The 15,186-nt window shown below is 47.5% G+C and overlaps 1 protein-coding gene across 12 annotated transcripts in view; it reads right to left on the reverse strand.

Annotated features, from left to right (window-relative positions):
* ARHGEF6 (Rac/Cdc42 guanine nucleotide exchange factor 6) overlaps window positions 1–15,008 on the reverse strand; it is a 38,896-nt gene extending 23,888 nt beyond the window's left edge. For 2 of the 12 annotated variants that reach the window (XM_035541732.2, XM_035541729.2), the window contains exons 1-5: window positions 14,780–15,008; window positions 13,703–13,786; window positions 6,010–6,094; window positions 1,050–1,177; window positions 435–636 (exon numbers count right to left, since the gene is read on the reverse strand). In XM_035541732.2, the coding sequence (XP_035397625.1) occupies window positions 435–636; window positions 1,050–1,177; window positions 6,010–6,094; window positions 13,703–13,786; window positions 14,780–14,944 (664 nt within the window). In that variant the 5' untranslated portion in view covers window positions 14,945–15,008. The other 10 variants (XM_035541730.2, XM_035541731.1, XM_050713408.1 and 7 more) reach the window with 10 other exon arrangements.
* Window positions 15,009–15,186: the final 178 nt, after the last annotated feature.

The raw sequence follows: 15,186 nt of genomic DNA on the forward strand, positions 1-15,186 counted from the left end.
TCCTCACTGAGACTGGGAGTATCCATTCCACCACTGCCAGAAATGGCAGGATCAAAGGCAAATGCATTGCCTGCCCTAGGTCTCTAACAAAAAGCTAATTCTGTGTTTCGACACTGGAGCGACCTGACAGCTCCCCAGAACAGCGGGAGGCAAGCAGACCCACGGAGCAATCTCCAGCCTCGTCCTGCAGCGACGTGCCGCTGTGCTGCTGGGGCTCGGCAAAGCACACTGGGGAAGAGGGCAAAGCAGCTCTCAAAGAAGTCATGCGAAAGCCTGAGCTTTCCCCTCCTGGCGCCATTCATACTTCCATTAGCACTGCTGCTTTAAGCACACTAACGGTCCTTAATAAATAGCAGCAATTTCCCAAAGGCATAAGGATCTACACTGCATTATACCACTGTCATTCAATCAGCCCTTGAAAGCAATTTGCTTACCGGTGGATTTGATTTCTCTGACGTAGTTGCTTGGGAACCAGCCTGTTTTTCCATTCAAGGTCCCTTCCCACCAGCCCCCTTCTTCAACCCGGGTGACATAAATAATGTCTCCTTTGTTAACGGAGAGTTCATCCTCATTGGTCTGCTTAAAATTGAACCTGGCCTTTACCACCAGCTGATGACTGCCATTCTCGGTCATCTCCTAAGGAAAGAAACATGGAAAAACATTAGTGGATAGTCCAAAAAAGCAGAAGCCAGTAGGACAAGCCATTGTTCTTTGTTGTTACAGCTGGTTTTTTCAGTATTGCACTTCAAAACAGCAGTAACATCTTGCTCTTGTGTAATCACTCCCGCCAGAGGATCACAAGGTCCCTCCCAAGAATTAACTCAGTCTCACAGTGCATTGGGAAGCAGATAAGCATCGCCCTCTTCATTTCCCAGAGAGAAGCACCACAGTTTGAGAAGCCACCAGGCTCTCTCCAGCCTAGGCAGCAAAGCTGCGATGGAGATCAGGGCAGAACAAGCCACGCTGGCATGCTCGACCCAGAGGTACTGCTCACATCCCTCTGCCCCCACAGCCATTAAACCCTTAATAAAATTTTAAATAAAGGATACCACAGGCTTGGACTGCCTCCTTAACACCCTTGCTGACTGTGAAGCCGTGCTGTTGGAGTCAGCGTGGGCACCTCCAGCCGCAGAGCTAAGAGACGACAGATGCGAACATGGCCCTTTTGACGGCTGATCTGGTAAAGCAAAAACAACGTCTGAGATTTACCCTGCACTCCCCAATCCCTCTGCATCACACCAAGCAAAGAACGAAGCCCACGAAGGAAACAAGAACAGGGGACAACAGCTGGAGGAGCATCTATCAGAGCACAATACCTAAGGCACTCCCAATCAACAGTCAGGATGGTTTTGCTGGGCTGGGTTAACTCTTCCATGAGGGAAGAAGCTGAATTACATCCCAAGGCGCTCCTACATTACGCCAGCCCTGCGACCACATATCCAATTGCAGTATTTTTTTTGAAATCGCCCTTAAAACAGCTGAAAAATAAACTAATGCTTAGCCCGGTGCTGCCCAACTGGGAATGTCTCTGGGATCCAAGCAAGCACCACTGAAGGTGTTTCAAAGGTTAGCTCGCAAGTGAGCGCTCTTAGGTCACCTCTGCAGCTGCGGCGTGGGTTTCCTAAAAGGCTAACAGCTGTTCAACACATCCTTCTCTAGATAAGTCCTTCTGGGTTCAGTACACAGCTGAGAGAGGCTATGCACAATTTTGATTACTGTTCATGGACTGATGCCACGAGCCACGTGAGAGAGGGATTCGGGTTCCTCTGAGGAAGGACAGGAGCTTCGCCCCCAGGAGGCTGACAGCGCACAGAAAGGACGAAACCATCCCAGCAGCTCTCGGAGCTGCTTCCTTCACACGCTCCGAGCTCGTTGCTTTGCATACTGGTCTCTGGGCCTGATCCTGACACCGCATGCCCGATGATGGAAATAGTGCTGCTCTGACACAGATCTGTGTTTCACAATGAGCAATTTGCTTTTATATTGACACCGAGGAACTTGCCAGAGGGTAAAAAGTTTTGTGGTTGCAACTGCCCTGTGCTGAGAGAGAATCACCTGGAAGGGAAGCACCAGCCCCTGCAGGACCTCGCAGCACCTAGCCCTAATCCTGCTTGGATGCTGCACAGCTGTGAAAAGAGGAGTTTCGAGGCGCTGCGGTTTCCAGTAGTCCTCTGCTACTGTACCCCATGCCACGCTGTGGGAAAACAACCAGATCACCTCCTCTCTATGTGCCAGCAGGCAAAAATGAAGCAACAGCAGATATTATCATTTCAGGAAATTGTGTGGAGTACTTTGAGATTTCCCTTCTAGCTTCTTTTCAGATCTAAGAAAATGCCTGTATTCCAGAGAAGTTACTTTCCAACTGCAGTGTGGAGCTTGCATGCCCACAGATCACAAAAGCCCTGAGAAGAGCAGACTGCCGTCTGCAGGTGTCACTTTGCTGGGTGTGCAGGTCCTCTGGATAACATTGGGAGTTCTTCACTGAAAACGCTGCAACTGGAGAAGGTGATCAAGCGACCAAGCGCGTGCACGACTCAGAAAACACAAAGCTGAGACTGCTGTTTCCCTGTTATCCTCCAGTCTGAATGTCAATATGGAAAAATCATTCCAAAGGGGAAGCTTGGTGGGAGTTACTGGAACTCAGCTGGGCTTTTATTCTCCCAAGAGGATTTTTGTTTCAATAGAAAAACACCTCGTCCTTAGATCAGACCTGGAGCAACACAAAGTGCAAGCTCTTTGGAGAGGGGACTGCCTTCTGCTTTGTCTTTCTCTACAGTGCCTTGCACAATGGGACCAGGTCCGTGACTACGACTTCCAGGCGCCGCTGCCTTACAGGTCAACGGCCATACCTTAAACACACACTGGGCTGTCCAATCCCTGCTCCAACGATGGACAACGTTCATGCTAAATCACGTGTGCCATCAGTGAGTCAGTTTTCTCTCTCGCCCTGCTCATTACACAATTGCCTGATGACCACACAGTAAATTCCCAGCTCCCCAGACTGCAGCAGCAATAGCGAAGCCTCTTGGTATGGAAAACCCGCTTTGCAAACACAGGATTTTTTTTCTCTGAAGCACCCTGATATTTGAGCAGGAGTGGTTTCAGCTGCTCCCAGCAACACACAGACCAGGAGGGGTGGCCAGCTGCCAGTCTGAGATGTTCTTCCCTTGATTCCTTCTAAAAAGGGAGGGCGTAGACCGCGAGTCTAGACTTCTCTGCTTATTCAAGCAATCAGCCACAGTCCCACGGAAATGACTTGGTTGCTGCAGATTTTATGCTTCTCTCTGCCCCTCCCTATCTTCCAAAGCTTTTATAAATATCTGCAGCAACCTAGAAACAAATGTAAAACTGACTTTGACAGTTTGGCAGGGAAGTGTATCATTTATATTGCATCATGACAGCGTCCTATTTTATGCCTGGTCCAGCATGGAACACTGCTGCCATATGTTGCTTAAACTATGGTTAAAATAGCTGGGTTTTCTGCTCACATTCCTACACTATTTTGGGCAGAAGAGCCTAGCCTGATCCATCACAGCTGGTTTTCCTCCCCTGCCCTCTCTTTCAGATAAAAGCATCAAGCTCTGTGTTGCTGTTATCTGACAGACAGCTGCTGAATACTGAGTTTAACACTTCACCATGCTCCTAGTTATTTGCATAGCAAGACCCATGAAGACGTAAGGATTTGGACTTCACGTGGATGCTCAGAAACACGTTCTCACACCGCTTCCCTAGCTGTCATCTCCTTCTCGCCGTCTCCTACATGGGTGTCGGGTGCTCTGAGGGGAAGGGCTGTATGTGCAGCTCTGCCGGAGCCCTTGTGAGAGCAGAAGCTGAAGGAGCCCGCACCAGGCTGCTCCTGCCACCCCTTTCAGCCCTGGCGGACAGACAAACCGGGCCATCCGCAGTGGCGGCTTGTAGGATGCAGGCTCCTGTTTCTCAGGAACTTGGCCAAGCCACCAAAAAGCAAACGTTTTAGGCATGTATTTATTTTACCCTGTACTTTTCCCAAGGGTGCTCTCTGCCTGAGCAGCTAATTATATCACAGGCATTGCGCTTTTTAACATTTAAACAGAGAAAGCATATGCTCAAACAGATGTTTGCCATGAAACCAAGAGGATCCCAGCTCCCCCATAGCCCCTTGGGGAACACGTGATAGAAACTATTCCACTGCAAAGCCGTGTCCTGAGCTTCCCCCAGTGATTGCAAAAAAACAATTTGGGGCTGTTAATCCGGGGACTGCTGCAACACCAGCACGGCAGCCTCGCTGTCCCATCGTCACACAGGGAGCAAAGGCATGCTCCTTCTGCTCCAGCAACACGCCAGGAGAGGCAGGAAAGCCTCTGACTCTTCGCTCTCAGAATAGTGAAGCTAATGTCCATCACAATTACAGCGTTTGCAAAGGCTACTCCTTGTCTAGGTAATCTGCATTTTATACCCCCATCATATTGAACTGCGGGAATTTTCTAAATGGGGTCACCGGGTGCTGCCATTTACTGGGCCAGTGAGAGGCTGTAAGACGTGCTGAGGCTGCCTTCCCACCACTGACAGCTGGGGAGCGAGCCGGCGGCAGGGCTGAGGGCTGGCTGCAGAGGGGCAGTCTGGCAACCTGTGGCTCTTTGGAGCAGCACTGCACACCCACGCTCACGCTTACTTACGTGTGCGTGCGTGTGTGTACGTATATATATCATATACCCCTTGATGTTTATATAATATATACATTAGAGTTTATATAATAGTTTATATAAGTATAGTATGTATTATATATAAATATAAAAAGGATTTTATAAAACCTTGCATCAGAACAGAAAAGGGAAAAAGAAAGAAGAGGGTCCTGAGGTTGTTTAACTGAACACCCGAGCAGCTCTGCAGCACTGTGCTAGCAGATGAGAATCCCAAAGCAAAAACTAAATTGAAAAAGTGAAACAACTCAAAACCAAAACAAACTAAATTTAGACAAAACACAGTGAATCAACAGAAAAACCTGCCCATGAAAGGAAAATGGCGTTTTGGGTTTTGAATTTTTCTACTTTTAATCATCTAAAATGTAATCTCCCACAAGGAAATTGAACTCGCATCCTGGTGTTGGATTTTGGTGGGTGTGCAGGACTCTCTGTGCAAATCCATTTTGTATGACGGAGCGATAAGTGTTCTCCACCCTGAAACATCTCTCAAGCTCAGTGCAGACCTGTTCCTCAGCCCCTCAGTAAGGAGGCCCTGGTCCTTGCATCCCTCCCCTGAACACCACACCGGAACCCTTTCCTCTGTCAGTACAAAAGCAGGGAACTGTCTGTGAAAATACAGAAAACCTTTTTGTACCCCCCAGCAAACCTCTGCTTTCAAAGCCCAAGTGACTGAATATATTGGCATATAGCAGGCCGCAGAGAACGGCCAAACATTGGGGATGGAAAAAAGAGAAGATGATTTGCTTTGCTTCAGCAGCCTGCTCCTGCACTGAGTGAGACAGGAGAAGTCATCAGCCGCAATTGTCAGTGTTTGGTTCCCAATTATGGGATCCCACTCCACAGAGCCCCGAGGAGGAACATCAATACAATTGACTGAGCATCTGGCAACGTTGTTTGTTTTGACATTCAGTAAAGATATTACACAGATGGGTCTGTTTTTCTGCTCGGCTCTAAAACACACTATTTGAAATCTGACATCTGCATTTTGAGAGGTACATGCTAATTTACGTCGAGGCTCCTTTACAATGACCTACTTTGAGGTCCCTTAATGCTGTCAAAAATGAACAGAGGTTCCTTAGTGTAAAGTGATAATCTTGTTCTGCAAAGTGCATACAGCAACTCTGAAACACCACGTTTAAACCTGGAGTTGGTAGAAACATGAAGTATTGATCCTAACATTCAGTATCAGGCACACAATGCTGGCAGCACAATTTGACAAGCCTCCAGAAATTATCATAAACAATGAATTACCAAAAAACCCACCCCAGCATGCATACGAAATGGTATTTGAAAATACAACAGAAAAAAAACAAGAACTTTTTCTTACCTTCAGTAGCTTTATTTACAGCTGTTAATGTACTCAGGACCTTGGAGAACTGTTCTCCGGTGTACAAATCATGTGGATCAAATAGCTGCAAAAAAAGAACTTTGTCAGTTTAGCACAAAACATCTCACTCTCGCGTCTGAGCAGCACACGTTGCTGCATGGCACCAGAGATGATTAAGTAGCCCAAATGTTTCTGCAGGGGTAGGGGCTTTACTTGGGGCTGATCAGTCCCATTTCCTTTGGGGCTAGGGCATTGCTGGGGTGCCAGTGGCATGCGGGAAGGGCAGGGGCACCCATTGGCATACCGAGTGCAATGCTGCAGACACAGAGGGAAGCAATTGGTGCTGCCTGCAGAGAAGGGACTCCTTTGAAAATCGCTGAGAAGGTTACTGCTTGCCTTGAGGGAAGGAAAGATTTTGTTGCTATTTTTGTTATCTAAAGCTAAAGAGATTGAGGCTGTACATACACACACACACACACGCTTTCCACAGCAGAAGAAACAAACACACAGAATTTTCTGCTATTGCAGTATAGCACATAGAATACATTTACAATTTTTCACAGGAAGCAAGAAATGGTTATTTTATGTGCAAAAATCCCACTCTCAAGAATTTTGTGCTGCTGAGTCTCAATGACAAAACAGAAATACATGGATAGCAACGGCTTATTTTCTGTGACTGGCAAACCCGATCTTGTAAACCCAGCCCTCTACAAATCGCCCCCACCACAAAGAGGGGCAACCTGAGTTTCCAAAGCACTGCAATCCTCTCTAATACGGGAGAAAAGCCCTGGAGTTCAGACAGACTGTACAAACCCTTTCATTAATGAAGCAGAAATAAGTGATAGAAAAAGCCCCTGGTCGTGGTACCACCAAGACACCACCTGCTAATCCATGAATACATGCTGTCTTGCAGACAGAGGCTACAGATCTGCAAATCCAACAAGTACAAAAAGTGATTTTAAAGCTGTCCTGTCAAGACACCATCTACGCACAAATACTTCCAATGCACTAAGGAGTCTATCCTGCTAAATAAGTACAAGAGCATTAATTATCTTTAGGGTAGTACTGCCCTTTAAAATGGCCCTCTCTTGCTTTCCTCATACAGCTCCTTGGGTACGCTGGGCATATATCAAAGAGGAATGGGACTGGCCTGTTCTGCAGCCCTGGATGCTCGCGGCATCTCTTTCCCCGACACATCCGTGCAGCAAAAGTCCAACACGGGCAGTACAAGGCCACTCTTTGTTGATTATATTTTTAAAACCTGACTCAGACACTCAACACCGAGAGAAAGGCTTTAGCCAAGAGAAAGCAATTTAATCCGTGCTCAGAGGGGAAACACACTGCTGCGGCTCACACACCCAAACGTTACAAGCATTAAAATCAGCAGCTCTGATCGCGCCTACCGCTCCGCACAGTTCTGGGACGTCCCCACCTACCTCGGGCTGATCTGGAGCTCATCTATTGCCCGCTCTCACTCGGTTTTGCTCCTGCAGACCACGCAGACCCTGTCCCCCGTGCCAGCTGTCCACCGGAGTGAGAACTATTTTCCTGCCTCGCAGTGGCAACCGATGCTATCTGAGCATCGCCTCCAGCCCTGAGCAGCAATGTTAGAGCCTCCGTGGAAAGGGAGACGGTAATGGAGAGCCCCAGCGCACACTGACCCCGTTGGCAGCCGCTAGCGGATGCAACGTTACAGTAACGCGTCCTCACCCTCCTGCCAAGCAGAAGCGGAAAGTAAACAGCGAGGCTGCAGCGTTTGCATGCATCTCTCTGGTGTGTCATTTTCTCAGTCATGCCTTTTTTCTTCCACTTCAGTAAGTCCAGAAAAACAAGTCCTGCCTTGAATGAACGGTGTGTTTTTCTTAAAGGACCAAGGTGGAGAAATACTTCCCCAGTCCTTTAATGCACAAAATAATGCTGCAAGCTCAGAGTCATCAGACTGACAAAGTCCAGAGGAAAATGGTGGTGGTGGATACGCAAATAAATCCTAGCACGAAAGCAAGCAAACTTTTAGGACTTTTCTGCATGGAGACTTTGTCTGGAACAGCCACTGTGAAACAACGTGAAAAACTCTTCCAGTTGAGCCAGCGTAATTTAAATGTACTCTTCAGCTTGTTCCAGAATAAACTCACCTTATAGAAAAGTCCTCATTTATGAGCTAAAAGTCGCTTTTTCCAGTGCAATCCATCCATAATTCCATTCGTAACTACAAGACAAGCCTCAAGGCTGGACGAAAAACAGAGAGAGGGAGAGACCTTCTGCTATTAGCTCACGGAAGAGCTGGTGGATGGAAGCAAAACCCCACTTAAATCTACAGCTGCCTTTAGGGAATCTGGGTTAAAAAGCTTCTCCTACTTCCAGAATCGCAGACTGCGGCTCCTGGCAGTGAATCGCTCCGGCTGCTCTGCAAGCACCGCACCGCGGACGGACAGACGGACAGACGGACGGACAGACAGACGGACAGACAGACGGACGGACAGATGGACCGCACTGCTGCTGCCGGCCCTCGCAGCGAAGAGCGGGCTGGGGAGGAAGGGGACAGCCACCGGAGAAGCCCTTCCCTGCAGACACCTCCCTGACCCTCCAAAAAAACAAACCCACACACAAATCCAACCCAGCTGCACCCTTCAAGCCCCCGTCACTGAAAGCCCAGGAGGTGCAGAGAAGTTCGGGGAAGCCGGGCTGCGTTTCGAGCCGGAGCCGAGCCGCTTCACCCGCACGCAGCGACCCCCGCGCCCGGCCGCAACCCTGACAGAGCCCACGCTGCGTGCCAAGCCCACAGCTCGCCGCGACCGGACGCACCGACGGGGCCGGGACCGGGACCGGGACCGGGGCCGGGGAGGGCGCATGGCGATGCGCCCGTGGGCACACCCGTGGGTGCCACCCCCGAGGAGCGGCTGGGGACGCGCGTGGGGGCCGGCGGGGGCGACTCCGCGGGACTCACGGCGGGGGGGGGGCGGGCGGAGAGCCCCGGGGCATGGCGGCGGCGGCGGGCGGTGCTGCGGGCCGGGTGCCGGCCGCTGCGGCTCTGACCCGGAGCCGGATCGCGGCGCGGAGAAGGGGGAAGGGGAAGGGGAAGTGGCGGGCGGCGCCGCCGCCCCGCTCCGCCCCGCCGCGGCTCCCTCAGCCGGCCGCGGGTGGGAGGCAGCGGGAGGGCGAGGGGGGGGAACGGGAGATGGGGAAGGGGAAAGGAGGAAGGGATTGGGGGGGGGGGGTTAGGGAAAGCGAGGGAAAAGGAAGGAGGACAAGGAGAAAAAAAAAAAAAAGAGAGAAAGAAAAAGCGACAGGAAAGACGAAGGGGAAAGGATAGAAGGGAAAATGCAAGCCGTGGAAATGGTATTTACAGCGTTCTTGCAACACGGAGACACACTGCAGCAGGGCTGTGCTTGAGCCGCAGCTCAGCGGAGGCAGCGACATTCCCCGAAACAACGTGTCCTCGCACAGCAAGCGCAGCGCCTGCACTGCGTGTGCCCATCTGCTGGGGAACGCGCTCCTGCGGGGAGCGTGAAATTCCCCCGACACCTCCGCACAGCAGCGGGCTGCAGCACGGGAAGGAGATGAAGCGCCGCGCTGGCATCCCCTGCGGACCCCAGCTGTAGGCCCCTACCCCACGGGGGACGCAGGGGTTTCAGAGACACCCCGTACACCTCTGGGCTGGAGGTCTCCAGGTGCTGGGTCACTGTCTCGGCCATATCCATTCCCAGCGCTTGCACTGGTCGGTGCTGGGCAGGGGCTCTCGTTTTGACATTACCCAGCTAGGAAAGCAGGAGCAAAGACGAAGCAGTGCAGGCTTAGGAAGCACACGGATGGGGAGCCAAGAGGGTGACGATTTTTCAGCTGCCCTCCCAATGTCTCAGTCTAGAAAGACTTTGGTGAAAGTTGCAAGCACCTCCAACTTCAGAAATAGCTTCAGTTCCACCCACAATGCCTGTGACACGCTGCATGCTTCATGGTCATTCTGGACAGTCTGATTTAATCCAGATATTGATTTATCTTCAGAAACCAGTCTTAGTTCACAAAATCCAGCCCCTTGCCAGAAGTTTTGTGGTCATACTAGCAATAAAATGCTGCTGCTGAATGGAAGTTATGATCTCGTGATTCTTCAGCAGTAAGTGAAGCTATTTAGTTGTTGTTATATATGCATAGAGGTACCAACAGCAAAAGCAACTCATCGTTCCCATTTTTTGCCCTTAGAACAAGCTAGGCCTTTTTACCCGCCTCATCGTTTTTCTCTTTCCTTGTGATCCTTCTCCTTGATCTGCTACACTAGACTCCCTCTGGCCCTTGGGACAGACCCCCTTGCCTTCCAGTTTCCCCCTCGACCCACCAGCATCCAGCTGTCACTGCCTTAGCAGCACTCACTCACTGGGCCAGGTCTGGGGTCATTTACACAGCTCGGAGCCGAAGCCAGTGTAAACAAAGTGCAGCGAGGTTATCTGCACTGTTCCTCAGTCCAAACCACCACAGAAACCTCTAAGGACAGTTAAGCTCCAAGTAAGCACCCACATCCTCTGTCACAGCAGAGCTGGGCTGATAGGCATTCCTGTGACTTACAGCAAATTCTGGCATTGAAAAGCAGCAGGAAAATTCTAGACGCAGTCTCATTGTTTCACCTAATTATTACAGCACTTGTCTGGTTAGAAGTAGGTGTTGACTCCTCTGCTTGCCTCCTTTGTTTTAGGACTAACACATTTGAAGCAGCAAATCTTTGCAGAGGCTTCAGTCCTAGGCTGAAGCGAAGGAAGAGGTCGGGTACTTACACCCTGCAACGGGATGCACTATTCCAGCTCACCCCGCCAGCCTGTGGAGCTGCTGCAACTTTACAGAGCCACTCAAAGCAGAAAGGTCACAGTGTCCTTTTCCCTCCCTTCCACTGGGTCCAAGTGTACGTCCGACTGTTTGGTGCTGTTTGCCTTGCTGTATCTGTCTCCCACTTCCTGAGACTTGAGTTACCAGGACAACAAAGAAGGGTGGGAGGAAAGTGCACGCATGTAGCTCTGCGGGAGTAACCTCTCGGCATGCCCCCACCACAACAGAGAGCCAAGCAGCATCTACTCAGCGGAAGGTGGGACTTGGGTTTCAACTGCATTCTGTTGGAAAACCTACCTTCTGCACTAACCCACACCTTCCTAGCACACTAGCGACGCATCGTGAGGGGATGTATTCAGCTCCAAATGGCAGCTGTACAAAGGTGTGCGGTGACTGAAACAAATTTAAGGCATGGTATAAAGGTAGGGATTGCTGTAGTAAGGTACGACAAAGCCATGGGATGCTAGGAGGGGATGCTAATGTCATGAATGCTTGAGATTTCTCTGGATGAGCCTTTCATACAGGTCCTTATCCAGAGGAAGTTCTGGGCTCTGAATGTCCTCAAACATCCTCTTTTGCTCACATCTGCAACAGGAACAGAATCTCTGACCTTAACATGCACTTGTCAGTCTAAAGACAGGAGAAGTAGCTCAGCCCTAGTGCCAGGCTACTGTTTCCTACCTAAGAGTTCTGCGGCACTTGGAGAAGGGCTGAATTTGACAGAACCTTTAGGGTTTTGTTTTTTCAAATCCAAAGTTTGTGTAAGCAGCAGCATGGCAGTCAGGGAACTCAAACCTGTTATTAAACTAAAAGCTTTCCTGATGTTACCCTTTCCTCTAGCCCGGTTACTGGAGCAGAACAGATTTTCTGTCCTGTGTTCATTTTCCTCAGACCTGACACCAGATCACTACAACTTCATTGCTGATAGATCCTGGAACAAGAAGGTTCCCTGCCTGTTCTGATGCTCTCAGCATGCTTTCAGTGCAATGAGCTGGGCAGAAAATCCCTCTGAAAGGCAGCAGCCCTTCTCAAGGCAAACTAAGTATCAGACATGAGGGAGAGCCACCTATAGGCATCCTTTTAGAGTGCCATTGCCAAGACAGTCCAGACAGGGCAGTATTTGGGAGGAACACATGGCAGAAGGTTTTCAAGTTCCCTGTGGCTTTCCCTTTAGAGCACTCAGAAAAGCTGGTAATGTGGGAAGAGAAGAGTTGGAGAGAAAAGTAACACATGTACCATGTATTGTCCACCATCTCAGCTGTCCTGCCTTGAGCATCCCTCTTCACTTGGCATCCTAATCTGGCTACTATTTTTTTGGAAACAAATAATAAAAAAATCATTTTAGCTGGAGAGATCTGAGCATGAGCTTTTATTCAGTTTTTGAGGTCTCCTTTCAGCCGAGACAGGGGCAGCCACAAGAGTATTATCAAAGCTACTGAAGGATGAGAATATTTTAAAGATTAAGGGGGTTATAAATCAGAAACAGAAAAAAAACCCACCAAAGTTAGAACCATTTTCTTAAGTTAAAACAAGGAAGAAAAGGAATGGGGAAGATCAAAGCATCACCCGGAGCGAGATGCAGTGTTGCTAGTCCATAATACCTGAAAATCATGAAAAGACTGCAGTATTGCAGAAGTGGCTTAAATACTATGAGATGTTAAAGCACAACAGTTGAGGACTACTCCTGCCTTATCTTTTAGACGTTTAAGATTTCTATTTTGTGGTATTTTCCATCACAACCATTATGATTAGTTTTTAAATAGAAAAATAATCTCTCTGAAAATTTGAGAAAATCACATGGTCAAGTACCAGAAGACTGTCAACATTGATTTCTGATGTGACAGGCCTTCGGTGATTCTATATATATCTGCTCTTAAACTATGCTGCTGCAAAAGGCTTTTAGAAATGGATTACTGGGAAACAACAGGCTAGTGAAACAGTTCTGGAATAAGCAAATTTTCATGCTGGTTAGCTGAAAAGGTCTGTAGAGAAGAAAGGATCTTTGCTTGCTTAGACCTTCAAAGGAGACATGCAGGAACAGAGTTACCATGAATTGGACTTTCTCCTCACTGTCGTGCGTGAATGTTTTGCATAATGCCCAAGGATGCTGTTCCCTGCTTCTGGCAGATTTTGTCTTTTTCACAATGTTGGTATTTTAAACAAGATGTTGACAGCTCTTAATTACAGGCTTCTTTCTACCGTAGGAATGCCAGTGTGATACAAAAGTCTTTAAAATACATTTTAAATCCATATGCATTTAGTAAGAAATGTAATGGCACAATCAGCTGAAGTCTTAAGTCATTCATTTAGACTCTGATCTTGCAAATATGAATTATACTTAGGCATAAGAATCTGCATGAATATAGAATCAGGAATAGCCACTGATAAGGTACTCTTTGTCTTCATTAGGATTATTTATATGGATAAGGATCAATCTAATATTATGGCTTTGGCAGAATCTCATGCAACATTTGCAAAGGGATGAAAAATACTGCAGGATTAAGAATATTTCACCTTTATAGTAAAACAAGGCTAAAAACTGCAAGCCCTTGCCTCCAATAAAAAACAAAACAAAACAAGGCATGCACAGGTTCACCTGCTTAACTCTGTTTAGACAGAACTCCTGTTATTGACGCATGTATTTCTACCTGACCATTTAGATTCTTCTCAAAGATGTGGAGGAACCTGTTAAGCTCACAATCAATACACTTCAAGTTCTCCAGAAAGAATATTAAATTATTGATCCTCCTATTTATGTTATTAATACAAAAGACTAGGAATGACTACCAGTTCTGTCCATCTAGCATTTGGCTTCCATTCAGAAGGTTTATTAAACAAGCACAATATTACAACAAAATAATGTAAAGGATACAAGCTGACTTACCTCCACTTTAAGAAGTGCACAGCCTTTCAAGAATTCCTGGATATTACTGATGCAATCAGCTTCATTTTTTGGCTCCAGACAATACTAAAGAAACAAAATCCACTGAGATCATTGCATTACCTTCCATATAGCCTCTAGTCAGAAGGCCTGCATGAATATTGACACGTGTGTTTTATACTGAATTAGGGAAGCTTCTTAAGGGGGCGGATGGGGGTGGCAGGCAAGCTGTCGAACCAGGAAGACAGAGCCACTGGAGGAAGTGATGCATAAATTGAAATGGTCGGCATCTTGTTTTGAATGTCAGCATATGACAATGCCCTAAATGACAGGGGGAAATTGATGACTTCTAAGAACACACAGTCCCAAACCATCATATATAAGCAAAAGGAGCTAGCAAGTGTTGTTTTTTTCATAATAAAGGCTCCTGTTTTACAGGGTAGCCTTTTTTTTTTTTTTTTTGAATTTAACAGCTTCTCTTCTGTGTTGCCATTTCCTATCTCTCATTGGACTCCTTCCCTTTTTTTTTCTCCTGCAGTTACATAGCACTTTTGGACTGTCTGAATATATGCCTCGTAAAACTGTAATATGAGGTTCTCACATGATGTAAATGACTTCAGTACCAATGGATTTGCTGGACTTGGAACAGCTCAAAATTGCATGGATATAAGGTTAATTTATTCCTAATCTTGTTCTCTAGTGTACTTCCTGATTAGCAAAGTATTTTACAGTAAGAGTTCTGAAAGAGTATATTTACACTGTTGTAATTCATGGTATTTAAGTAAATACAAACAAACTGCATATCCTATTCAAAACCAGGATTTTCATCTCTGGTAGGCCCAGTATTTCCTGTCACTGAATGAACATGCGCTAACTCAGCCAACTGCAACCGTCTGGGGTTGTTTTTCTGGATGTCAAGAGACAAAATCAAAGAAGTAAGGCGAAATCGTATTCTGCTCTCAGGTATAACTAGCAACTTGAATGTTAATCATTCATCTAATCGATGAAGAAAAGAAAAAGGTATCTCAAAATGACCGTGCAGTTATTTCAGACTAGCAAAATACATCTTACGAGAATTACCTTTTCTGCAGATCCCGGAAGAAGTCGATTGATGAGTTTACAGAGCACGGTTCCATCTTTCAGAGAAGTTTTCAGAAACTCTTCTGGATCATCTACTATTTTCTTAGGGGAATTCAGAACTCCTAGTGAAATAAGCCACGTTACAATTTGCTCTTCTGGATTCATTGCCGAGACTTCTGCCACCAGCGCAGTTCTGGGCAGCAGCTTGCACTAACCCACATCCGTGATTACATCTTCCTGCCTCTTTTGCTGGTTGCAGAGCTCAAATGTGAAACAACTTTTTTTTTCTCCCTCCTTTTTGCTCAGCACCAATGCTCACCAAAGCTAAAGAATCAGAAGTAATGATACTTTAAGGTAAGAAACAACTTTTTTACAAAATGCTTTCTAGCGTGCTCTGTTAAAGAGAG

Source organism: Cygnus atratus, chromosome 13 (assembly GCF_013377495.2).
Source record: "Cygnus atratus isolate AKBS03 ecotype Queensland, Australia chromosome 13, CAtr_DNAZoo_HiC_assembly, whole genome shotgun sequence".
Lineage (NCBI taxonomy): Eukaryota > Metazoa > Chordata > Aves > Anseriformes > Anatidae > Cygnus > Cygnus atratus.